Source organism: Nymphaea colorata, chromosome 1 (assembly GCF_008831285.2).
Source record: "Nymphaea colorata isolate Beijing-Zhang1983 chromosome 1, ASM883128v2, whole genome shotgun sequence".
NCBI lineage: Eukaryota > Viridiplantae > Streptophyta > Magnoliopsida > Nymphaeales > Nymphaeaceae > Nymphaea > Nymphaea colorata.
The window spans coordinates 17680480-17707372 of NC_045138.2; the positions used below are offsets into that span (position 1 = coordinate 17680480).

The window sequence follows — 26893 nt, forward strand, 5'->3', positions numbered from 1 at the left end:
TGCATACGAACATATCCAGTAAATTAATCCAAGATTCTAAATAATAGCCATATCCAGTCATGTTCATAAATTTGCTTAGAGGGATGACATGATGTACAAAAAGTCTGAAGGCAGAAAACACTGCTAAACAATCCCACTTAGAATGAAAACGAGGCAATGTTGTCATTGGTGTATCGAATCGTGTATCAGCAAGGCCGACCTATATGTCATATCATGATATAATGTATCAAACATTAATGATTCAACATTCATAAACTATAGGCATTTACATTAGCAACAAATTCAGAAAATGAAAATTGAGACTAAGATATTCAAAATAACAAATCAAAACATCCATGATCCATCACAAGTTTAAAGTGCATCTACCACATGAGAGCTTAGACTTTAGAGTGTTGTAGAGTTTAGTAAACTGTAGTTCATCAAATCGATTGTTTCTTCTTCAAATCAACGACTTTTTGGAGAAACCGGCTAAATCTCTCCCTCTCACATTCTTCAAAAAAGTTCAGAGAGAGATAACAGGTTATAGTCTTTTCTAACATTTTATGATGGAAGTTCACATATCATTGAGGTTTCCAGAAAAGATAGCTGACTTTCATTCGGTAACCGCTAATACTTCATCAGGACAGAATCTAATGCTTATAGAAAGGAGCACCAGTTTTTCCTGTTCTGTATTTGTGCAAAATAACTAAAATCATCATGGACAGGAAAACACTCATTGAACATTCTGGCACACTTGTAACTCAAAAGCTACAACATTAACAGCAGATGCATTTTCACAGCAGTTGCCTGCGTCAAGCGGAATCTCCTCAAGAACGAACCACGAGACAAGTTATGTAGCTTTTTTCCCTCTGCCATTAAGGTCTAAGGCTGTTGTACATGAAAGTTCAAACATGAATCAAATTAGAGATTGGTTTTTTCATGCATGATTGCATCAAGTCCCTCAGTTACTTTATTTGAGTTATGGCTCGAGCAAATTATTTGTTAAAGCCTTACGTTAAAATGTTCCAATCGCATTCCAATCACCATTGTAGGTAGAATGCCTTACCACCCAAGTAGCCTACCTCCAATATGAGCTTAAATTTTCGCCAATTAATACCCTAAAATGAAGAGACTCTGCCGAGATAATGTAATGATAAAACATTATTTCATAAACCCATAGTTAATAAGGTCTATTTCGGTAGTAGTGGCTAATATAGGGATCCACATTTCATCGACATAAAATAGGGGTAATTTGATTAGTTTATAAAACTTCAATTTTTGGATTTTTCTTTTGTTTTTACTAAGTCCAAAGAAAAGAAGAAGGAGCTTCCGCTCTCATTCAAACAGTAGAATAACCCTCTTGCTGATCGAAACACATAGTGTTAGTATTTGCCAAATCCCAATATAAGTGAAAAGAAGAACGATTCAATTTTTTTAGATATAATTTTTTTATATAACTAAAATTTACAAATTTGTCATTAACCGCCTTGGCGTTAGCAATGATTTGTGGTGGAAAGAGTGATGAATTATAGTTATTTCAGCAATAATTCTTTAAAAAGTGAAGTTAATTTTTGAATTTTAACTATTTGACATTGGACAACATCGGCTTTTCCGTGGATTTAAAATCAAACTGGACTGACATAATTGAAACGAAGGTTCGATGTGTATATTTTTATAATGTTTTTTTTTTCAGATTATTAAATAATCGATTATTAAATTTTAGGAAATTGCAAAAAGACCACGACGAATTTCTGATTTTATAACGAACCGGCGGACGATGCCCTTGTCATTCAACGTGCAAGCTAAACCAATAGTCCTATAAATTCAGACGGGCCAGACTGCTCTCATTTTAGGTCATCAGAATTTCACAGGCTGAAGGGGAAGAGCGGCGGGAGGAGGAGTGATGGCGGCACCGAAGAAGGCGAGAGCGAGCAGGAACAAGGATCTCATAAAAGGCATCGGGAGGCTGTCGAGGTCGAAGGTGTACCACAAAAGAGGTCTATGGGCGGTCAAGGCCAAGAATGGAGGAGCTTTCCCCACCCACAAGCCGTCGCAGCCGCCAGTGGAGGCCAAGGCCGCCGAGAAGCCGCCGAAGTACTATCCCGCCGATGATGTCCCCAAGCCCATTCCCCGCAGCCGCAAGCCCAAGCCCGCTAAGCTCAGGTCTCTCTCTCTCTCTCTCTCTCTCTCTCTCTCTCTCTCTCTCTCTCTCTCGCGCGCGCGCGCGTAAGTATCTTATTTATGAGCCTGAAAGTAACTTTAAAAAAACAGTCGTACCTGGATCCTTGAGTGTCAAGCATTTTGTTTGCGAGTCTGAAATTAACTTTAGTACTGGTTAGATGGATTGGCTGTGCTGATCAATTTTGGGAGTGTTCGTGTTAGATGTGTCTTCTGATTTCTTGTTTACAAGCGCAGGTTAATCTGGAAAATTGGGACGAGTTTGGGTCTTTTTTTTGTTCAATTTTTTATTGGGTATTTCGTTCTTAGTATAATCACCTGACCGTTCGTTTATAATCCGGGAAACTAGGGCCTGTGATGTTGTGAACAGAGGTAGCACAATGTCCAATAATCATGATTAAACCTGTCGTCGGTGTCGGTTTTATTGCTAATACGTTTCTCTTTTGCTTGTTCTTTCTGGATAGTACTTCGTTAGTATTGTCAAGCTTACGTTTGCTGCTAAGTAAGTTTTTGTTTAGTACTTTTTTCGTGAAATGGTGCACGCTTTCATGTCTTCCCCTAATGGTTCCTCCTATTAAACCCCAAGAACGTGTATTTTTCTTGCTTATTCGAGGTTTTGGTATTCGGTCTGTTAGAGATGGGTGATCTAATCTTATCTGGATCCAGTCTGTGTACTCCTCGAAGTGTTCCTAAAATGTGTCTTCAACTGGTTCCGAACCTTTGTGCCATTCAAGGACAACAAGAACCAAATCACAAAGAGAACTGTGTACTTTTGATGGATATAGGTAAAAAAGCTGTGTGTCTATCAGAATTCAAGATCTGTAAAGATGGATTCTCGCAGTACAGGTATTCCGGTTCAGCCCTTCTAGAGTCTGGTCTAAATGTTAAATGAACTGTTTCATTCGGGTTTTAGAACCAGTTCTTTCTGTTTTATATCGGTTTTTGTTCCATTGACCATTTGATAAAGTTCTCGAACTGGTTCAAGGCATCATCTTTTCGGTTCATAAAGTTTTTGTTATTGCACGTGACTTTGCATTAAAAGTATGTATTACGTCTATCTGCACATGTAATTACAATTCATATACTATTACACTTTGCATATTTTCATGTTATATTAAGTTTTGCAAGTATATATGTGTGTGTGTGTGTGTGTGTCTCCTTGGCTCTGTGTTTATTGTATTCTTAAAACTTCATTTGTTTATTAGCATTATAATCAACCATAATTTAAAAAATTGACAATGTTAACGTGAAAGTTGTGATTACATTGAGGATTTATGTTTTCTTTCCTTTAACTTCTAGTAATTTTCGTTTTTGTTTTAGGGTTTTAGTTTTATGGATTAGAATTAGTGATTTAATAGTTGGCATTAAGGAAATGGTAAGATTTTTCGTGCTTTATGACATTGAAATGCATTTGATATTTACTTGCAAGTTTTTCTCATGCTACATAGCTTGTAAACTTTAATTGTTCAAAACTTCAAATTTATTAAAGTGTAGTCTTTCATATTTTAAATTATGCTTATTATCATGTTATGAAATGTCTTTATTGTGCATTTTAATAGTTTTATTATCAGAAGTTGATAGCTCATAGCTATACCTCCTTAAGCCATGTTGCATATTTCGGCCGGTTTTTTATGAGAAAACGTTTCAGTTTCATTGATCATTTTAACAATTAATATTGCATTTGATTCGTTTCATCTTTTTTGGGACCACTTATTATGCCTCTTCTCTTTTAAGCTGTAGGCTCATTAACCATGTAAGTTGAGCTTAATGCTTTTGAGTCTTTGACAATATATATATATAACGCTTCATTAGTTTATTTACCTTTGACTGCTTAAAACACTTAGTCCAGACTAGGCATGTCTAAACTCTATGCTCCACTCACCGCCTAGGCTCCACCTAACACTTTTAAGTTCTAACATAGATAATCTCTATTTGGGTTTCCACACATGTGAATATCATAGTGATTTGTGTTCTAGCATAAAACATTAACATGTGACTCTGGTTGGAGCTTATTTTTGCAGCAGTGTGTGTATTGGGGAGACCTCAATGCCTCCAATTTCAAGTTTGTTGCACTGAGCCTTTGATGTTTTTTATGTAACCTTAGTTTCTTGAATTAACTCTTTTCTGTATTTGCTTCTTTTGTTTGGATGACCTGCTGGCTGCTATAAAGGTCCTGTCTTATGGGTTTTACTTCTGTTCATCGTTGCTTTCATGTCTGCATGCTTCTTTGTTTCTGTTGGTTTCTGGTGCTTGGAATTGGTAGCAATTTTTTACAAGGCTGATTTTAGGATGCTAGTTTTATGTATATTCCAGCCTCATTTTGCATTGAGTGTAATGGTTATGGTATTGACTCCTTGAACTAAGAAATTTGTCTTTTGCTGATTTTGCTTTCTCTTGTGTTGAATGTAGAGCTAGCATCACCCCGGGAACAGTTTTGATCCTTCTTGCAGGCCGCTTCATGGGCAAGAGAGTTGTTTTCTTAAAGCAGCTCCCTTCTGGGCTTCTTCTTGTTACTGGTAAATACTGCTCCATTTCAATACTTGTTTGAGGTTGCCATCTATGTATTGTTTAAAGATCTAATAGCAGTACTTTAATCCCTTCAGAGTGACTAAAGAATCTCCATCGCAAATGTTTTATCAATTTTATTTCTCATTGAATTTGATCCCTGACTTCACATGACCGCACACAACTTTCCAATGGCCACGTTGAATCAGTTAGGTTGACCGCACACAACTTTCCAATGGCCACGTTGAATCAGTTAGGTTGTTCTCAATGGGAGACATATTCCATCTTGTGTGTTGCATGACACATCCTCGCCTGTATTTTATTGTTTGATCCCATGTTTCTCTCCTCTTTACCCATGACAGAAAGGCAGATGAACAAGTTAAAATGTTGAATACTTTCTAAAGTAGAATACGGTTTCCAATGTTGTAATTTGACTATTTGATTACTAGTGTACATGTGTGCTTAATTGCTTATGCCTGTGGGCTGTGTTGATGTGTTTGTGTGCATATGTATGAAAGATATGTAAACTCATATGTTGTTTTCCCTGGTGTATTTTTTATTGATTGGTAACTGCCGCAGAATTGCAGTACTAGAGATCCAAAATAGATTGCTTCAGTCTTCAGGAGTTTCTCTTTTTTTTTTTTTTGGAAGATTTTGGTGTAGTCGTAGATTGTCTGACATTGTTCATTGTACCAATAATCACTTCTTTTTGGTCTGAATTGTTGGTTTTGATCTTAACTGTGTGGAGCCATCTTAAATGTTCTTTTTTTTTTTTGTTGCATGTCTCTGTCTTTTTTTGCCAGTCATTTTTTAATGGAGCTTGGCATCCTTTTTTCCTTAAAATCCCTCCTAATCTGGTGTGTTTATGGTTCAATTTCACTGTGTACAGGACCGTTCAAGGTGAATGGTGTCCCACTGAGACGTGTCAACCAAGCGTATGTTATAGCAACTTCTACTAAGGTTGACATCTCTGGTGTTAATGTGGAGAAGTTTGATGACAAGTATTTTGCTAAGGAGACTCAGAAAAAGAAGAAGAAGACTGAAGGCCAATTCTTTGAAGCCAACAAAGAGGTACGGTATTTGATTAGCTGTTTAAGTGTATATTCTTGTTCTTTTCGGTGCTAAGGTTAGTTTATGTCTTTTTGTTACAGGAGTCCAAGGTTCTCCCTCAAGGAAAGAAGGATGATCAGAAGTCTGTTGACAGCCAACTCATCCCTGCTATCGAGGCCGTCCCCGATCTGAAGACATATTTGGCAGCTAGATTTTCCCTGAGGTCAGGCATGAAGCCTCATGAGCTTGTGTTTTGAAGGTATTTTATCCAGAAAACTTAGGTCGGTCGTGTCGTGTCAGAGAGTATTCTCTTGGTTTTGAACATTGCTGGCTTGCAAATATGTTTCTTGTGGCCAGTTTTTGGTAATGGAGATGTATCCCGTAAGGTATCTTTGCTTGCGTTAGAAATCATTTGGCAACTTTAAGTAATTCTTCTAATAGCAATGTAGACGTGCCCTTTTCTCTTTATCCTTATCTTAATCTGGGTTAGTTCGGCCTGTACTAGGCTATGCGAAAAGAGACACCCTGGCTGTTGGACTCTGGCCCGTTTTTTCAAATGTAAGGGTCTTGAGCCATTCGAATGGAGCTCTTGTTTGCTTTACCCTTGGCACATCTTTAATGTAGTAGTGGTGGTCCGTCTCTGTGTAACAAGATCAAGATCAAAAGGTAGTAGATACCATGGTCATCCACCATTTCTCGTCTCGAGTAATAGGTTTGCCGAGCCTTCCTGGGCATGCACAAATAGGACGCATGGTTGCACTATGTGGTTAAAGAAAGAGTTGGTCTCAGGCCTTCTCCGCCACCCGATCAGTCCCCAAGGCTGATTTGTACTCCATACTTTCTATTGTATCTGTAACATCAAAATTAGATTGATGATGCTGGTGGAAGAAGTCTGTCTTGGCAGACTTTAAATTTGGATTTGTCCTCTACTTGGTCCTCTTATTTGCCAGATTTGCTTGGAAGTTTGCTGGACTGGCTAGGTTTTCACTCTTCGGATGGGAAACCAGATGTTTTTTTTGACATGTTAGACTGCATGCTAATTGTGGATGAGTTAGACCTGCCAAACTAGGTAGCGCATGTCTACTCTTTACCATGTTGTATTCAGGTTTTCATCTGAGGGGTGGCATATTTAGTGGGGTCCTGACTGGTAGCTGGATGGTTGAGGGTTCAAATTTTTTGGGTTCCTCCTACCTTTTGCATAGGCCAAAGCTGGTCAGCGAGGTTCCTTCCTATGTAAATAAATGGGTATGTGGTATCAAAGTTGTCCCTCAAATTTAAACCCACGTACGCGTGTTTATATCATACCTATGTTCTTGTTTACAACTTGATATTATACATATTTTCATTTATCGAATAAACTTATGTGTCATTTACGGATGTTTTCAATTCTATGTTAATTCGTATATGCTCATGAAAAAAGTCTCCTGATTTCAATAAATGAATTGTAGTATATGATTTTATGGTTGTTAAATCGCAACTTACAAGTTCAGCTTGAACAAAATTCAAACTTAGCTACTATGTTGACTTGGTATTATACATATTTTCATTTATCGAATAAACTTAAGTCATGTCTCATTTACCTATGTTTTTAAATCATGTTAATTCATGTAGGCTCATAAAAAAACTCATGATTTCAATATTGAATTGTAGTATATAAGTTTATGATTATTAAATCGCACTAGCTACTTATAAGTTCAGCTCGAACCAAATTCAGACTTAGTTTGCTATGCTATGTTGATCGTATAATTCATGCTCGAACAAGCTACGTAAAAAGAAAAAAAAAATTCCCAGAAGAGATCTGTGGTGATGTTGCAGTCTAGTATTGGGTGAAGGGAGCTAAAATTCAAACCGAGCCATCTAAATGTAGCACCTACCACAGATACGTAATATCGGATTTTCAGCATTATATTTCATAATTCCCGGAAGTTGCATCAAACGAAGAAATGTTGCGATAAATGCAAAAGTTTAAGGCATAAAAAATGTAATCTCTAGTTAATTTGATAAGGCAGGGTGTTGGGGGGTAGAGATTTTTGGAGATGCATTTAAGTCGGTAGAACAAGAACAAAAATGAAGATAAAAGGGAATATTGAAGATGAGATGCGTCATTTATGAAAAGGGAAAAAATTGAGAAGAATAAAAAAGTATGTTGAGTAAAATATTGTTATAGTAGCTTTAGGTACATGATTTATAATAGAAAGCAAAAAGGAAAAACACAAATGAGAAAAATAGCCTTATTTTGCGACTGAGTTTCCAGGATTTCATTCATCTGCCAATCTTAGGGGCAACAACAATGAAAAAACTCATGAAATAGATTTATAAAGCATAAGAAGAAAAATTATAACTTAATATAACATAGAGAAAAAAAAAAAACTGTTTTCTTTTTCATCCCTATGAGTAATTGAGATTATTTGTGTTGATCATACATCTCAAATTAAGAAGGATAAACATACTAGCCTTTGAAAGGCAAGTGTGGATGCATTCTTGGGGTTTTACTTTCATACCAATCCAACCCTTACCTAACCATGTCTCCAAACACCTTTATTTACATAATGTATCACAATTGCTACCTTTTTCCAAAATTTTGCAAGTTATTGCATCCAGGTGTTAAAATTTGCACAAATATACTTTTAACTCACTTGGGTGTATTGGCATCTCTAGAAATACCAATTTCAGCCCACCGCTACAAAAAAAGCCTCCCCATTTCTTCATACCACTGGCGCTTGAGCTGTTTCGGTATCAGTGATGGCAACAGTGTATTCTTTAGCTTGGATATTGTGATGCATGAACATTAAGCCCATAGGAATCAAGAATAAGAGTTTCAATGGCTTATTTAAAAAGTTGGACATAAGAATTTCAAAGTTAGATGTCATTAATGTCCCATTATTTATAGTATGGACAAAGACGAGGGAACGGTTGAAATAAGAATTTCATCCACATGACTAAGAAGCATGGCCTGATAACTTCGAAATTAGGTGAGATTAATTAAGAGTTTCATGACCTAAAAACTTCGAAATTAAGTGAGATTAATGTCTCAGTACCAAGAGTTTAGACTACGTTTGAGGAAACTCGATTCCCTACGCCTGATTTTCACAAAGATCCTTATTTTTTTCCATAATTCTAATAACGCCCTTGACTTGGCGCATAAAAGTCAGAAGCGCGCCGTTTGCACTCCGCCATTGAAAGTTGCTCATTATTACGAGTCAGTTCATTTGTCCTGGAAACGAAAATAGAGAGAGGGTTATTTTGTAATTTAATTATACTTGAGGGTCAATACCTGGAGAACCATTCAAACTCACGCTCTCTCTATCTCTCTCTGTGCAATGTGCATCGTCCTCAGCTTCGTCCTCCCCTAAGTCCTAAGCACATTTCGATGGCCGACGGAGGCCTCACCGTCTTCGACGGTTCGCTTCTCCGGGAAGCTACCGTCTCAGCCGACTCGCTCTTCTCCGCCTCGGGCGACGGCGATCCCACCACGATCGACGGGGCTCACCTCCTTTCCGAGGCGGAGTCCGTCGCGTCGTCTCTCCTCCTCGGCCTCTCCTTGCCTGAGAATCTCAAGGCCGCCACCCTCAGGCGGCTCGGTTTCGACGAACTAAGCTTCCGGTCGCTTCATTTCAACCGAGAATCGGCTTCCGAGACGCTCCGGAAGTACGTCGCTGCTGTCGCCGACGAGCTAAGAGGTATCGTGTCCGTCGGTCGACGGATCGCAACAACTTGATCGTTCGGTTATTCGGTTTTGCAGCGGGATTTGGGTTTAGGGTTTTGCGATCTTCTTCTGAAGTTGTTATCTGTTGTTTTTCGTTTATTGTGTTCCTCTTTTGCTCCATTTCCTTCTTTTGACTTTGCGTTCAATAAGCATTGATGCAATTGCAATTCGATCTATGTTTTGTAGGATATTTTCACAATTTGAGTACGTTTCGTGTTTCATAGTCTTCAAATTCATGACTGGCTTTCTGTTACATCGAACAGAAGTTTCTGGGTGTAATTTGCTTCTCTATTTTCCAAATCTAGTACAGGCAATTACGCCTTATGGTCCTTTTATGTTTTGATCTGTATTCGAGTGCATATTTATTGATAAAACATAGATAAATGAAGATCTCATAGCAAATATGTTGGGACTTTTGTCAATGGCTGCGAGAATTGTGCATCACTTGGCAATCGTATACGATAGTTCTGTCTAAAACGCCAAGTCTCTTACATGGGCGTTTTTCAATTGAAACTTGAGAGTGTCGGTAGCTGGTAAAAGAAAGAGGATTTTGTAAGTAAAAATTGAAGGTCACCAACTTGGCGTGTTTATAGTTCCAAATCGTCTCTTGATGGTTCCTTCCAAGTTGTTTCTTGTCTTGTTTTTTCCTTTCTTCTTGATTTTAACAGCAAAATTGTTATTAATTGCTCCTGATTTTTTATGCAGATGATCCTTTTGTTGTATCTGTTCTGGATGGAAGCATTATTCGCATGCTTTTAGAGGATGAAGATGATTTTGCTATGTTAGCAGAGAATTTATTCACTGAATTGGACAGAGATGATACTGGCAAGCTTTGTAAAAGCGAAACGAGAAATGCTCTTGCGCAGATGGGAGTTGAAATGGGGGTTCCTTCTCCATCAGGTTTGTACTACTTAACGGTAAATTTTTTCGTATATGCCAATGTTTTCTCTGCCTTTACGAACGGGAATCTCCTAAAATATTCTGCTTTACGTATGTCTGCATTGAAAGAATATTTTATTGTGAAATTTCGAGTATGTGACTTTGTGTTGTTATTCTTCCCGTTTCGGTCAGTCTCTGATTTCAGCAGAAAGGATGAGTTTCTAACCTGCTTCCCTTTGTTATGAATTATCAAATTATTCATGTAATGTAAGTGGTAATATTGCCATGTTGAACCAACTATTAGTTCTGTTCCTCGAGTTAAATAGCAGTTCCATTGACCTCCTAATTCCTTAAGTGTTGGCAATCTGATTATCTAACAGACTTTGAAATTGGATCAACTGGTTCTGTACTTTTCATCAGGTTCAATTCCTTGATCAGCATTCTCAGGTTGTCCTTGTTAGTGATGCATAGACAGAACAAGTAGGTTAAACGTCATGTGGACACGTTAACTATGTAACTGAGTATTCCTCGGCTATCTTGTGAGTAATAGAATCTCTTATTCTCCCACTCTGTTTGGCCTTTGATCTTGGATCCCCGGAGTGGCCAAAAGCTGCAAATGAAAAGCACACAAGCATTTGCAAAGCTGCAACTTTATCAACGTTATTTGCAGGAAGCAATTACACTAAACAAGCTCATTATTTTGAAAACTCTCAGGAGTGAGGACCCTTATATTTACCCTGTTTTTAACCTCATTATATGTAACAAAAATGACATCATCATGTCCTTAGTAAGTTAATTTTAGCGATTTTACTGATTTCTCTTATTAGAATCTGCTATTGCTGTTCAAACTTCAAACCCTCTAATAACCCAATAGTTCCCAAAAAAACTGCTTAAAATGTCCCGAGAAAAACACGATGAGGTACTTTTGAAACTGAAAATGACAAACTGTGCTGGCAACTTTGTAATACTTTATGTAACGATTTGCAAATATGTTTCCGCAGGATCATGTGCATCATGAATTCTCTTATGTGATGTTTTATTTTTGCTTGTTAAATGTTTTACTTACACTCTTCAAGTCCCCTTGAAGTGTGTCGAAGAATTAGTGTACAAGCAATCTGAAGATCCCCTTTCGTTTGAGATAAACTTGCGCATTGATGTCCAGCACTTCATTGCCTTTGGTTAGTATACCCAACTGTCTAATTGGCACGTTATAATGTCAAACTATAGCAACATAGTGCGTAGTCATGGATTACATGCCTTTGGATTTCTTGGTATGCGTACATGTGCTAATTTACCTATACATAGAAAGGGCAAAAATGACTGATGGTATAGATGTTTCTCTTCTTGCTCTTTTAGTTAATGCAAAGTCTGATGATCTCCTTGATGACATCCTGAGAAAACATGGAGCTGAGGGTGAAGAGTTGTTAGGTCAAGCTCAGTTTGCAAACCTTCTTCAGGCTGTTCTTCAAAGCCTTGCAGATGCACTAGGCCTGAAGCCTATCGTAGTGATCCAAGACATCAAGGTCATCAATGGGTCAAAGATAAGACAGGTGAAGTTAGTTTTTTCACTTTACGTTTGGCGCCCAAATATACTTGATATTCTTTTTAAACCAGAACTGAAATTGTTTCTAAAATTTAAAAATCTATGTTACCAGATTTTGGCTAATGAAGAGCTTCTACTTGATACAATTGATCGCATATTTGACAAGCAAACTGCCAGTGAACTGGATGGTGGTAGCATTAGGAAGTTTAGAGCATTGCTTGAAAAAGATGGGACAGAATTTGGGTTGCCTTTGGCAGGATCGAATGAAGCACTTGTCCTGCTCTATGATCAGGTATTTGGCAGTCTTGATATACAGAATGATGAGGAACTCGACAAGGAGGCATTTGGTTCTGCTGTGAAGCAGATTCTTCAGGAAATATTGAATCAAATGGAATCTAACCCGGTATTCCATGAACCGGAGGGGAATTGATACCCTGTGTGACGCATCTTGCTATATCTTTTTTCTTTACTCCTTTTCTACCTTTCAGGAAACTTGAAGTTTCACCTCACATAAATTTTAGCAATCTGAATCATGGAGCATAGCATGAAAAGCAGCTTCATACGGCCAGTTGTGCAAAGCAAATTGTATTTTGACAATTTCTAGATGAATTCCTCCATGATGTCATACCTTTTGCTGACGTCATGTGTAAATTTCCTAAGTGTAATATGCACATGCACTTCTCCTTTCCTTGCTTCATATAGGCGACTGTTGCTGCTTGATATCCATTTCATGTGTCATGAATATTGATATTCCCATTCTTGCTGTGACTTTGTAAATTCTCCTCTTGTGCATTTTTCACGTGATATGAGTACGATTTTCAGAGCTATGCCTAATAGAGCAGGAAAAATACATACTCTATTTTTGGATTTTTCGGAGGGAAATAATGTAGCAATGAATTATTGTGGTTCTCGTATCAGAATCTTGCAGGAAAGCAAAAGGACAGTGTTGTCTGGTAGGATAAGCCTTAAGATATGCTTGTCTTCAGGTAACTCTCTGCAAGTTAAACCATCATTTTTGTGCAGCAATGAGCTTGTGATTGATTCAAAGGCGGTGGCCCCCATGTGCCTTTTAACGAGTTGATGTTACGATGAACTTCAGATAAAGACTACTGCAAAATACTCAAGTTTCCTGTGAATTGGTGAGTGGTGTGGTCCAAAATTATGCTTTTAAAATTAAAATGTTCACACATTCGTTTCAAATTGTAGGGGTGTGGTCCACATAAATTGCTTCTAATGAGAGCACCGTAGAAATATCCGTTCATGTTCATGATCAACCGTGGATATATTAGAGCACCATAATAATGTGGAGTGCTCAGCATTCTCCAGAGAATTGCGCATCTAATGGGGGCAACTAAAGTCACTAAGTTACAGGGCATCATCAAAATTTCTTTTGGCTTCACTACACCAGGAAACTACACCTGGTGGGATGACTTTTTTCAGTCGCCCCTGGACTTTTTTGGGTGAAGTGGTGCATATATGAGGGAAAACATGCATGCATGCTCGCCTGTTTACAGGGAGAATTATAGACTGATTATTTCTCTGTCACAGGATGCACAAGTTTGCAGAATTATGCCTTGCCTTAACTTGGTAATTCTAAAACAAATAGATGATCCAATATTCGGGTAGCAAGATCAGAGTCAACTTGATCACAAATGGTACAAAATTTACGTTGTGAATCCACATCTAGGTTTGAGCATAAATCTGAACTTGAGTACGGGCATGCTTGATGGCGGAATTTACATGGAAGAATTTAAGTTTTTGTTCATTAACGTTGAATGTCTGTATTACCAATTGTCAACCTTCACGAGAGCTAATATTATAATTTTTTATGATATTTACGAAATCAATGTAGTTTTATATTGCTATTTGCATTGCATATTTGCGTTACCAGCCAGCGGCCTACCGTCTTCAGAGCTACGGTAAGACCCTACGAGAGTGTTTGATTTGAGAAATGCTTTGCATGGACTGTAGAGCATACCATGCTATTTCGTGCATTTTATACTAAACTATGGGATGGTAGAAAGCATTTGGTGAGAAGAACATTGTGTTCTTTGACATAACTTTTCTAACCTGTATTTCAAGAACACCATGTTGTCACTTGAGTAACATCGTGTAGTCATGCCTGATGCTTGACTGTTTGATCCGTGACTAATTTGCATGTAACAAAATACATTGTATTTTTATGCAATATATCTCAATAACATGTATTCAAAAAACATAATGTTTTTTTTTTTTTGGCTCAAAACATTCGTATACCAAAAAATGATTCGTTAGGTAGGTACAACCAAAGTGTGTTTCCTTTTTTTGCATGTGTTTGTGTGGTTGCAGTGTCTATATGAGGTGTTTGACTACAATAACTGTTTTCATGAATTTACCCAAAACTAACATTTTTTAAATCTGCCTTAATTTTTAAGATAGAACTATGAAATAATAACATGTTATTACTATTACCAAACGGCCCCATAGGCATGCTCGCATGTGATTATGCTTCATGTGTTGTAGAATGATCTTAAACCCCAACTTTTGCTTACACAAAGAATGGTACCAATGAGAACTGAACTGTGATAATTTGGTTGAGATTACACCGATGTAAATGAATTGGGTATCTTCAATCATTCATCCGATTTCAAGTCCATGTATACAAACATAGTAAAGAAATTTGTATTTGACCATCGATGGGATTCATTATTCAATTTCATAACTGAACACACGTCCGAGTCCAAATATCATTTGAGATTAGATAATGAATATACAACCCGTTTAGCATGCTAGACATATTTTCTCTCAATTAAAATGATTTGTAGGTTTTCCTAAAAGATTTTTCTGAATCTTTAACACAATAATCCCTAAAAATATGTTTACATAGAACGAAGAAGCTTGAGTTTGAAAAAAAAAAAAAGAGAGACAAAAAGAAGCTGTTTGAAAACTATAGAACGAGCACGTTCATGTCGTGCGCATGAAAGTTGGGCGCGTTTCTTGTAAAATACCAAAGGCCGAAGGCTCGAATTCAAAAGAGCAAACGAGAAAGTCAAAATAAGCTGGCCCGCCAATTTTGGGACAAAGCGGTAAATATCGAAAAATCTGTTTGCCGCCTAAACCCATAAATATAAATACGCCCCACATTTCCCCGTTCCCTCTCTCCACCATTCGATCCCTCTCTCTCTTTCTGTCTCTCGATTTCTGTGAGATCTGCTGGTAAGCGTCTCTCTTTTGAATGTTCATTCGTTTCCCTGGCAATGGAGTTTGGGCTGGGGGTTCCGGGTTCTTGGATGTTTCTTGTTTCACGTAGTCGTCGTGGGTGGCACAGTCAGGGGGAAGATCTCTCTTTCTAGCTGATGTGTTCCTGTTCTTTCCGTCTTTGTAGTTCCAGAGGAAAATGTCGGGGAAAGGAGCGAAGGGCCTTTTGATGGGCAAGAATGCTGCTGCCAACAAGGATAAGGAGAAGAAGAAGCCGATTTCTCGCTCTTCCCGGGCTGGTTTGCAGGTATCCCCTATTTCTTTTCTCCAGCTGATTTCCTTTTTTGAGTTTTCCCAACGAATATGAGGTCGGAGGAATTGAATTTTCTATTGTGGGTTGGATGGCCTGCCATCTTGCTTGTTTGTGAGCCTGATGATTATCTGGTTTGCGGATTTTTTTCTTTTGTGGTCTGGAGGAGGTGATACCCTCTGGTTTTCCGGGGTTGCCTGCGTCAATGCTTTGTCGATTTTGTGCCGAAAGGATAGTGGAGATTCAGGATAATCTTTTGCGTGGTCCTTCTTTATATTTTCTTTCTCCCTTTCGTGAGCAATTCAGAGCCTCTCAGGCGTTCCACCTTCTAACTGGCTCTGCTCAAGCCACAACGTATGTCCAATGTCTTGTTCTTGGAGGACCAGAGGAAAAGGGTTTTCCCTTTTGTTTTGTCTGAGGATGAGAGAGAGGTACACATACGCTTTCCGAAAATTCAACGGAGGCACGAACAAATTTTCGGAAACTTTTAGTAGTGGGCTCCCCTTCCGTTTTCGCCTTGATAAGCCAGGATTTTCAGATGGTTCAGACCTTCTTCCTTCATTTTATTCTTCTTTCCCTTCACAATATATAGAATTCGTGCTCTGTGGCAGCTTCTCAAGACAGTTTAGTTGTTTCGCTTGAGTTTTCCTTTAAATGGGACCTACATAAGTAATGATATCTCTCATTTTGCCAGCTTAGATTTGTTTTCAAGATTCATATTTTTCATAACTTTAGTTGATCCAATTTATAGAGAAAACATAGTATGAATCATAACTTATTCTGGACATTAGGATAAATTTCTTGTATTGGTTTTCGTTCTTGGTAGAGTGTTGGCAACATCATTTGAGGCAGCAAACTCTACCGTCTTGGTTTCGTTGAATTCATAGCTCTTGACGATTTTGACTTTCTTAGCTTGGATACAAGGTGAAACCTGCGTGAAGCATTCTTTATTACTGATTTTGCTTCACCTCTAAAATTGCTTTCTTAAAATCGAAGAGCGATTTCACTTAAATACAAGTTGTGCTTGCTCCTTTCATATCTTGGCGGGAATCGGTGTTTGCGTTCGTCATGTCTTGTCTCTTTCTGTAGTTTTTCTCTGTTTACGCCCATCAACCTTTTGAAGTGAAATCGAAAGATTCGATCAAGGTGATGGGCCTCTTACGATGACAGTAATAAAGATCCCTTTGATATCATAATTACATCGTGAATGGTCGAGATTGTTGGAAAGTATTGGGAACAATTTCTGAGTTGAACATCATTAATTTGTAATGCATGATTGTATAATGAGTCAACGATATATTGGTTGTGGCCCAACCCTATTAGATCATTCAAACTAAGCTAATCTAAATAAACTGAAGATGATGAATGATTATTGACACAAATAGGCTTACCAAATATATTTCTTGGACAATAGTCTAAAAGTAAAGCCGCATCTAACCGAAATGCTATCTTCAACGTGATGCTTTCTTCATTCTGTCTTCTATTTTGAAGAAAAATTTCTTGTATTTGTATCTCCAGCCCTTGCGCTAGTTCTGATGTCGAGACACTTGCGCATGCCTACATCTTTTTAATTTATCTGACGACAAAACAATTTCTGTGATTTCTGTTCGTTCGTCTACCATAATCGATTATGTATATTTGAGTTCGTAGCGCGTAACAAATGAATCAACGTAGTCGGGTCAAGTCTACAACTGCAACTGAAAAAGTGGAGCTGCAATGAAGGCCGAGAGATAAGGGTGTGATAATGGAGCTAGAGAAGGACGCATGATTGTAAATTCCAAGTTTTGGGTGTAAAAAATTGAGGTGGCCGATTTCCTTGCCGGTATATGCAGAGAGCCGCCGGCAATTCAATTTAATTTTTGTGGTTTTGACAGCAAGAAAGCCGAATGTTTCCTAGGAGAAGAGTTGTTGTTTTTAAATGTCGTTAAGACCATTGTTACGAATAGGGTTCTCAGGTTTTTGTCCGCTAGGTTTACCTGGGATGTTTTTTCTAAGGAAAAAGTATTAGAAGTTTACTCAGTTGTCAAGCCGCGCAGGCAGCAGAAAACGTATTAGACGTTTACTTAGTTGTCAAGGCGCCAGGAACACCTTTCTGCCTAGGTGGGACGAGATACGGAACATTTTTAGTTTGTTCACATATTGGGAAATTGTGCTGTTCTGTTTTAGCTGATGCCTTAATTTGATACCCAAAAGGAAACACGTCATTCTTGTTTACATATTGGACAATGGTTGACTATTTCAGTTATACACTTTATAGACTATTTCACTTGAATCATTTCAAATAAAATTCATATCAAATCAGTACATATAATAAACATTGCAAGTTAGAACAGATTGTACATATAACACCCATCGCCTAAGTGATGGACTTAATGGGGTATGGACTAGTCCACCCCTTAACAACTAAGGGAGTTTAAGATAAGTTAAAAATATATGAAGCACAAAAGAAAAGTTATGGACGTATGTTCTTTCCACCAATTTCTTGCCACAAGTAGACAAAGATTCTAAACAAATGTTATCAAAAGTGAATGCAAAAGATACTTTTGAATTACGTGTAAAAAAGAAAATTTCTGAAATAATGTAAAGTATTGTAATACTGTCGTGATTATTTGGTGCTGTTTATCTTTTTATATATATATATATATTTTAAATTTGCAATAATTTCCTTTAAAAATGTTTTTATTTTTGTTTTGGTGATAAGATTGTCAATCTATCCAACATTGGCCACGTTTTAGATGAATGTGGGAATTCGTTAAAGTTCAGGAACAACTTCATATAGATTTTTATTCATCGAAGGAACTGGTTTTTCTTTTCCATCAGAACTGTTGACCATCCCTTGAAACAATGTTTTCCAGAGCAAGTAGAATCTCCACAATTTCCAGTTTGATGATAATGGCTTCTAAGGAATATTATTTATGTCCGTCAAGCATCTGTAGTTAGTGTTTGGCTTTTTTGGCCTATGCGTATATTATTTTTTAGTTTTAGGTAACCCATTTTATCATGCGGTATGTTCTCCTTTTCATCAGAAAAGTGGACAAGTATATTGTGGTTAGCTATTTCATCATGTTTGCAGTTTGACGTTGAGGGCATTTCCTTGGATTTACTTTTACTTTCACAATCAAATGATAGCGTTACATTCGTGAAAAATCTCTTGCAATTCTTGACTTGCGAATCCCCTTGCTTAACCTGGAGTTTAGCGCATTTGGACTTTCGTAAAATTGTGATGGCTTTGGATGTATGTGCTTTGCCCTTCGTCTAATTAGAACTCCAATGTGCCTTGTATTGGATGGTAAATTTTACAAGCCTTCGCTTCAATTTATTCGCGCAAGGACTTGAAACACCAAAATCTTTGCGCAATTCAAAATCGCAAACTCTATGAATTCCCATATAATTTTGGTTGATCGTGGTTTAGGATTTTCATGCACCACGCAGAATGAAGTCCCAACTTCCGATTGATTTTCGCCTTTGTTTGCAGTTTCCTGTGGGTCGAATTCATCGGCTTCTAAAGTCAAGAATTGCGGCCAATGGAAGGGTTGGTGCTACAGCTGCCGTTTATTCAGCAGCCATCTTGGAGTATCTGACTGCGGAGGTGCTTGAGTTGGCTGGAAACGCTAGCAAAGATCTGAAAGTGAAGCGTATAACTCCTCGTCACCTTCAGCTTGCAATTAGAGGAGATGAAGAGCTGGATACGTTGATTAAGGGCACCATAGCAGGAGGTGGCGTCATCCCTCACATTCACAAGTCACTCATCAACAAATCTTCTAAAGATTAAGTTTTCTAACTGATCCTTGGTTCAATCGAAGAAGCCTAATTGTTTCTGTTCTTTGTTTTACTTCGTGGAAACCTTCCCAGACATACGTTCATTCTGATTCTTGTCTTCGTTACTTGAGCCACACATGGCACTCTGTTGTATCATTAGTGTTACAGTCTGACTAGTTAGGTTCTGCAGGTGGAGCTCATCTGCTGGCTTTCTCCGGCTCGTTATGTTCATCTTTTTTAGCGACATATATGCATGCACGCATGACATTGAATTTAAGATATTGGTCTTGTGATTGTAGGATCCAAAGAAGTTTGATGTACAACCTTCCGTCTAATCTTCAGAGTTCTCTACTTCCTTACCTTTGGTTTTTCCTTGGGACCGCTATAAATTTGGTACTCCTGGATGCAAGCCTAAGCTTATGCTCCCTCTTTTTCCTTCCCTTCGTGCGGTTGTGCAAGTCTTTAACTTACTGAACTTTTACTTGTCCACCCAAATAGTATGCTTGCGTCTAAAATTCTTCTCTGCCTGTTGTGGGGTAGACTCTTGCTCTTCTTGTTCATGGTGAACCGTCCTGGAGGCTAAAAGGGTCCTTCACATCAGTGTCTACGAAAATGAGCTGTTTTAGCAGATATTTCATCTTGAAAAATCGCCCGTGTGTACGATTGAACCGTTGATAATATTTACTGACATCTTTGTTTATGATTTAAATGTAAACTATACGGACAACAACCGAGTCACCTTATATGGAACCTGGTGAAAAAAGAACATTCATCAACAAAACTGCACTTTCAAAGTACCTGGGTCATCTCCTCACTTCAATATCTGAGACGATCTGGGGGCATGCCTTACTAATGGTCTGTTCCATGCCTTGGTACTGGAGGGGTTCTAACTTGTGGAGTTCCCTGGTCGCCGCTATGCACTTGGGGTGTTGCTGTTTTTGTTATCATTTCTTTATAGCCTCTTCATACTTTTCATTCAGCGTTTCCTACAAATCCCTCTATCTTTCAGGGAATCTTTTATATCTGGAAGTGGTTGTGTGTTAGAAGACAGTCTAGACTGAGGAAACAAAAACTGATCCAGACTTGATTTCATGGGTCCCCTTGCTAAATGCTGGGTTCAAACAATTAGGGTTAGGTTTTATTGGGCTCACCAGACCTTGTCCTAAAATGTGACTAGGTTTGATTTGCAGGGTAAGGCCTAATCAAGGCTTGGGCCCACGGCGCACGCCCCTAGGGTTAGGGTTTAATGAGTTCACTGAGCCTCGCTCGTATCTTGGCAATTTATTGCCACAATGGTGCATGCCGGTGATGTGCAAGCTAGATCTTCATGAACCTCTCATTCTTCATGTGAAGTCTTAATTCTTATGATGATTCCATCGAACATGTTTCACATGATGATGCCATAAAGTCCCAAAGAATGCCAGCCTAAACCAACTCGAAATGCTCCTCATGTGCCCGTCAAGCTTGGACATGCATGACCTACAATGCATCAGCATGCTAAGTACAAGGGAGAGTTTCATATAAGGATCCCAGTTTCCCTCGGCTTTCAAAGAAGACGGCCTTTGCTCTTCCTGCTAGATGCAAATCTACCAAGCAGCCACCCATTTCAGTTTACAGTTTCCAAAGAAAAACCGTACCTTCTGCCTCTTGCAATGTTCGAAAATTTAATATCTGTTCTTAGGAGGACAAGTGTGATAGCTGAAATATTCTGAACTAAAGAAAAATGTACTCATAAAGAATCTTCATATATATATATATATATATATATATTTGTGGAGAGACAGAGAATCCTTTCAATTTTTTGATATTCTTAGCCGGACATCTTTATATTTTTGCTCATGAAGGCTCAGATCTGATCGTGGGTATCTCTCTAGAAAGTTGGTATGGCAATTATAGTTAAAAAAAAAGCCTAAATGAAAAAAACCCTTTTATAAAATGATACACAATAATTTTTGAAGCTATCTATCTCTTTCCTTATTAAATGTTCAAAGATACACATCGGTAAAAAAAATGAACATAGTTATTCTAGGGCGATATTCTATAGAAGTCATACGGGGATGTCTCATAAAGTTGTCCATGAAGCATGCCCTGGCCCTCCTAGTGAATGCATCCAATTGATTCGACTAACAACAGTTCGGGTCACAGCTCACGCCCTAACCAACCGACCTACCGAGCCCAATCACTGGGCCCAGCTATGGAAGCGGTCAGGTTGTACTGGGTTCGGCGCCATTGCCTCATTATACCCACGTTCTTGTGATGGATTGCTGCCTCGTGTGGTGACAGAAGGGCCTCACTGGCACCAGCTTAGAATTGCAAGAACAGCCTCTTCAATTGATTGTTTGAATGCTGCCATCGACAACCCACACCAGAACAATGACAGCTCGATGAGTTTTGCGAAGGAGGAAGGAACAATTTGTACACTTCATGAACAGCTCTGCTCTTTATTCCGTTGTACACTATGAAGTATGAAGTAGTTGTTTCTTTTCTTCTTTTGGGGAATAAACAACTGGGTCCTTTCTTCTTCTTCTTCTTCTTCTTCTTCAGGTGGGAGCCTTGTTTTGTTCGCCGGTTAGGTGGATTCACTAAATGCTTTCAAGTTAAAAGAGGAGTGCATTTCATTACTTGGAGTAAGAGTAAGTGAGGACATAGGGGCTTGATCTAAAGATCTTGAAGTTGCTGATTGCCTTCACTTTAAGCCGAAGTAATCGATTTTCCCGGTGGTGAAGCAAGGAGTTCATGAGGTTTTTTCTGGCGTCCCCAACATGAGATACTATCCTCTTGAAGCTAGTGTATATATATATATATATATATATATAGGTAAAAATATTTTCTGATCAATCTTCTTACTTGTACAAGCTGGTGAAGACTGATCATCTTGGCCATCTGGGTGCAATATAGGCCATTTGACATTATGAACGGTATGAATATCACATGAATCTGTTTGGAAATTGAAGTAGATTCATGAAACACTTATAAATGCTTAACGACTGAACAAGTCACCTTGTAATTTGGTGCCTTTGTACAAGCGACCGTGTCCTGCATGACGGTGTCTCACAATGCAGAGCTTCATGGCGCTGCGAACAAATTGGATCTAAGTACACAATTGGATCTCTCGATTCGGTAACGAGGTCACACCCTGTCACATCAGGTACTGGTCATGGTTGGGCAGTACCGAGTAATCTACCTCCCCCAGAAGAAGGATGCTAGAGGAACACTGTTGATCTTTCGTTGGTATTGAGGACCGAGGTTGAGATTCGGACGGGCCCAATCCATGAAGTCCGGTGAATCTGGAAGAAGATCCAAATCTTTCACCTTGACAGAGATCTGTAATTTTTCTTTCGTACTGCTGCTCATCCAACAACAACCAATTCCTGCTGCATTGTACGCCCAGACAATTTCACAAAATATTTTTGCCATATGATTGTACCCCGTTTGCGTCTCTCCCTGCTGTACCATTTGGTGGGTCGTCTGGATCCAGGCCCCACTTGGGCAGCCCAAAAATATGGGAATTTGTGTTCCCCAATCCCCATTCCAGATTCCTTTTTCACCACAACATAATCTTACGCTATCCCCAGATGGTGCAAGACTGCAAGTACTTTGGATTTCAAACCGGGTCCAGAAGTTGCCGTGTTTGGCTAGGCATTATCCAAATCCAAGACGGATCCAATAATGAGAACCATTTCATTGATTAATTAAAAACAAAAGCCTTTATTTTCTTGAAACGTGTTAGTTTGGATTTGGATATGGACCCATAAAAGCAGATTTGGATCTCACTTCAGTTTCGAACACACAAGGTAAAAAGCACACTGCCGATTCATTTCCCTCCTTCAAAGCATCGCCGATTAGTTAATAGTATCTCTCGGCGAACAGTCGTTGCGTAACTACAGCCTATTAAAAAGCATGAAGAAGGAAAAACAAATGCACACTTTCTTTGTACATACAAAAACAACAACAAAATCGCCTTAGCCCCATTAACCAGAGCCGAGCCGCAGAACCTAGGCGGGTTGAGCCGAACCAAGTGGGTCATCCGCACTTCGATCTATCGGTGGGCTCGAGACCCGATCAGGTTTGAGCTGCGCTTCTTCGAACTCACCTTGGGTCCGGCGACGTCTTCCTTACGATCATCATCAGAAAACGAGCTGCCTTCGAATTGGTTTAGGCTGACCGCCGATGAGGAAGGCGAGCTCGCGGATGGTGTCGGCCACGAGATCCTTGAATATCAGCCGTTCGATGTCCAGCACCGAGTCCCCCATCTCCGCCGCGCACTCCTCCCACACCTCGCCGGCCGCCACGCTGGACATGTCCTTGCGGATCACTCCGCTGACCACCTCGAACACGTCCTCCGCCGCAACGGCCCGCCGGATGCTGCTGAACTCCGCCCATATCTGCCGGAGCAGGCGCCTGTCAGCGACGAACGCCTCCGCCGCCTTCGCCGGCGTCTGCTGCCGCCTCCTCTGTAGGAGCTCCATCACCGTGTCGAAGACCAGCCTCCGGTGAGCTCGCAGGCTGTCCGAGTCGCCCGGCTTCCGTCGAGACTCGAGGAGCGAGAACACCGCGCAGGGCGCGCCGGAGCTCTTGCCGATTGCCTGGGTGTTCTGGAGGAGGTTGGAGGCGAGTACGACGTCCGAAACGTATCGGAAATCGTCCAAGTCGGCCTCGTCGATCCCGTCCTCGTCGTAGCTGGAAGAGGCGAGCGATTCCTTCGATCGCAATTCCAATCCTTCATCGCTCATGGAGAGTCGACCCTCTGCGATCCAAACCGGAAAAATCGTCAGTGGAATCGTCGGAAAACGAGATTTCGAGCTGGAAAAAGGAGAAAACGATTAGGTTTTCTGTCTTCGTTAATCTTACCTCTGAAGACGATGGAGCGCTTCATGACGGGAGAGGGAGAACAGTCCTCGTGGAAAGAGGCGTCGAGGACGGAGACGGGGCTCCGCTGCTCCGTCGCTTCGGCGATGCTCTGGAGGAGCTTGTCGCATCGGTCGAGAAGGATCCTTCCCTCGCTGTACTCATCTTTCCTCAGAGGCGTCGGTCTCGCGGCCTGAAATTTTCCAGAAACAGTTAAACTTCCGTAGGAAGAACAGAAAAACGAAATTCTTTTTTTCCTTCATTCCTTTTCTCTTCTCTAATCACCAAAACGGGGGAACTTGGACTTGGCTTTTGCGGAAATCAGAATTTTAGAAGTTCCCGCGCCCTTTCAGAACTCAGAATTCAAATTTTCGTTTAATAAGAGACTCTCTCTAATTCATTGAAAGAAGCCTCATCGATTTGCTTCAGAATATCTGAAATTAAGGCTTTGATTGTCCCGATTCAGCGTTTAAATGCGTTTGACAGGAAGCGATCCCGAAACCTTCAGTTTTCCAAAAACGCAAAAATTGTTTGGACTTCAGAAGTTTTAAACAAGTGATGAATGCTTCACTTTGAAGAAATCCCTTTCTTCGATGCCCTCGAAGTTCAAATTCCAGATCCGGTTTTCGTGCAAGGGGCGGAAGAGACGAAGAAATCCGAAATTTGTATTTCTGGAAATCACGTTTTTAAGAAATTCCGATAGGTTGAAGAAAATTCCGGAAAAAATGCAATCTGAAATTCTTAGCAATAACGTCATGTTAATTCTACGGATACCAGACTTCTCTTTTTCTTTTTTTCCTTTTTTCAGAGAACTCGATATCCAGATTTTTACGAGTCCGTGTGAAGGTTGGGAGATATTTACCTCAGAGTCTATGACGGAAGACGTACTCCTGCTGCTCTCAGAGATGGTTGACGACTCGTCTTCCTTGGCTGGAATTTCCGCCGTAAAGCATTCCCTATCAATCCGCTTCCTATTTCTGGGCGACCTGGCGGTGCAAGACTCGCTCATCAACCGCCTTCCGGCAGAGGGCGGCCTGGGCGGGGACGGCATTTGCCTCGGAGAGTTCTTCTCGGGGTCCCTCCCACGGCCAGGGCTCTTCGGCAGGACTGCCGGTGGAGTGCGAACCTTGCGGAGGGCCCGGTCATTTGCGGGTGACGGAGTAGGACTGCTCCTTCTCGGTTTCGCCGGCGGCAGGACCTCCATTGCCGGCTGTCTCCTCACCTGCTGTGGCATCCTTCCGGTCGACCGGTTGAGTCTCGCCGTGCTCTCCAATCCGCGGTTCCGGTTGGCCGGAGGGGGCGGTGAAGGAGACGAAGGGCGGACATAGTTCAGTGGCTTCATGACGACGATGGGTGAGTCCGGGGCGGACGGTTTCCGATGCTCAAAGACGAAATTACGACCTCCTCGGCCCTGGTCGACCTCGGATTTGGCCGAGTGGAGGAGACCCTTGAGTTGCAGGGCCTCCAGGATCTGCTTCAATGTCTCGAGGTCCTTCCCAGGCTCGTCGATGCCTCTCATTTTAAGCCTCCTCTCGATCTCGCCATAGAGGTTACCGGCGCGCCGCCCGTCCGGGAAGATCTCCGCCGATTCGAAGCCTTTGCTCAGCTGGAACCGCCACGGCTCCTTCGCCGAAGCGACGGAGCTCTTCCGGCCGATGACCTCCGTTCGCTGCTCCACGTTGCTCTGCCGTCTCTGTTGCTCGTCCGCCTCGGCTCTCCATGCGAAGGGGAGTAGCTCCCGGGATGCTCGTGACTCGGAGGCCGACCGGCGAAGCTCCGCCCGGTTGTAGGCATCCGGACCGCTAGACAGAGGAGATGAGTCCGGAAGCGCATCAAGGCCCATCAGCCGCGCGACGACGCTCGGCGACCGCCTTTGCCTCTCTCCGTCCTCGGACTCATCGGCGGAGCATTCAGGCCTAACTATGCTCGTTCTGATCTCCCGCGGGAACAGTCCGCCGGATGGCCTCAGGGCCATGGCTCGGCTATCGAGCGAAAGCCGCGGCCCTTCCCTTAGCCGCCAGGACGACCTGAACCCGTCCTTGGCATCGATCAGCTTGGGGTTCTCCGTCTTCTTCGCCACTGCAGCCGGCTTCTCGGGCGTCTTTTCCTGCTTCTCCGGCGACTTGGCGTTCGATTCACGGAAAACCGATCCTCGGACCACATCCTTTATACCAAGTGGAACTTTCTGCTGCTCGCGGCACACCATGACTGGCGCTCGAGCGTTCTCCGGCGTGAAAGCCGGCGACTGGTTGCCCGGAGTCGCTACCGTCTTCACTCCCTGCATTTCGTTCAACATTAAAAAGGACCCAACAGGACGAAACCAATCAGGACATTACATGTGGAAAGAGAGAGAAATAGAGACAGAGAGTCAGAGAAGGAGAGAGAGAGCCACCTGAGGGGAAGCAGAAGAGACGACAGGCGAAGCAGCAGGATGGACGTCTCCGTCCGGCGACTGGACCACGGACGGCAGGCGCTTGGGGGAACCGACGCGCTTCCCGGCCAGGAATTGGTTGCGGTCGAAGATCTGCAGGAACCCAGCCATACAACCCATCTGCCTCTCCAACCGCCTCTCCGCATTCGCATCGTCCGACAGACGGACCACCCCTGGCGCCATCCCCTTCATCCCCACCTTACCCTTCTTTTTCCCGGCTGGTCCTCCGGCGATCTCTCAGGCGCTGCCCATCCGCGACAAGCCAGCTATTATTCCAGACGGAGAGAGAGAGAGAGGAACAGGGTGAGTGATCCTGTGTGTGCTTCTCCTCGCTGCGGGCTTTATTTTATAACTGTCTCTCTCAAGGTTGTGCTGAGTTGGGGCACTGGGATTGGCTTCCTCGTAGAGTTTTTTAAGGCCGTGATAGGAGTTCAAAAAGGTAGGGATCCTTCCCCCTTTTTTTAATTTTATAATCTTCTTTTACCATTATACATATATAAATCTTGTAGTTCGAGGGCTGCGATTTGA

At 41.0% G+C, this 26893-nt stretch overlaps 4 protein-coding genes across 5 annotated transcripts; 3 read left to right on the forward strand and 1 right to left on the reverse strand.

Moving 5' to 3' along the window:
- The first annotated feature begins 1815 nt into the window (after positions 1 to 1815).
- Positions 1816 to 6180, forward strand: LOC116258874 (60S ribosomal protein L6-like). The gene is made up of 4 exons (XM_031636316.2): positions 1816 to 2142; positions 4567 to 4673; positions 5552 to 5733; positions 5814 to 6180. The coding sequence occupies exons 1-4, from the start codon at positions 1883 to 1885 to the stop codon at positions 5967 to 5969; spliced, it is 705 nt and encodes a 234-aa protein (XP_031492176.1). The 5' UTR covers positions 1816 to 1882; the 3' UTR covers positions 5970 to 6180.
- Positions 6181 to 9007: 2827 nt separating this feature from the next.
- LOC116252525 (uncharacterized) lies at positions 9008 to 12639 on the forward strand. Of its 2 annotated transcripts, none has more exons than XM_031626888.2 (4): positions 9008 to 9392; positions 10124 to 10318; positions 11630 to 11847; positions 11953 to 12639. In XM_031626888.2, the coding sequence occupies exons 1-4, from the start codon at positions 9083 to 9085 to the stop codon at positions 12268 to 12270; spliced, it is 1041 nt and encodes a 346-aa protein (XP_031482748.1). In that variant the 5' UTR covers positions 9008 to 9082; the 3' UTR covers positions 12271 to 12639. The 2 variants fall into 2 exon arrangements, with proteins under 2 accessions (XP_031482748.1, XP_031482811.1); XM_031626951.2 differs by having other exon boundaries at positions 9010 to 9392; positions 11654 to 11847.
- Positions 12640 to 14914: 2275 nt separating this feature from the next.
- On the forward strand, positions 14915 to 19445 carry LOC116261873 (probable histone H2A variant 3). Its single transcript, XM_031640790.2, has 3 exons — positions 14915 to 15035; positions 15205 to 15324; positions 18803 to 19445. The coding sequence occupies exons 2-3, from the start codon at positions 15217 to 15219 to the stop codon at positions 19097 to 19099; spliced, it is 405 nt and encodes a 134-aa protein (XP_031496650.1). The 5' UTR covers positions 14915 to 15035; positions 15205 to 15216; the 3' UTR covers positions 19100 to 19445.
- A 3436-nt stretch (positions 19446 to 22881) lies between these two features.
- Positions 22882 to 26703, reverse strand: LOC116264055 (protein LONGIFOLIA 1-like). The gene is made up of 4 exons (XM_031643978.2): positions 26327 to 26703; positions 24797 to 26212; positions 23938 to 24127; positions 22882 to 23833 (listed from the first exon to the last, which is right to left on the reverse strand). Exons 1-4 carry the CDS (start codon positions 26555 to 26557, stop codon positions 23214 to 23216), a joined length of 2457 nt encoding a protein of 818 aa, XP_031499838.1. The 5' UTR covers positions 26558 to 26703; the 3' UTR covers positions 22882 to 23213.
- Between the last annotated feature and the right edge of the window lie 190 nt (positions 26704 to 26893).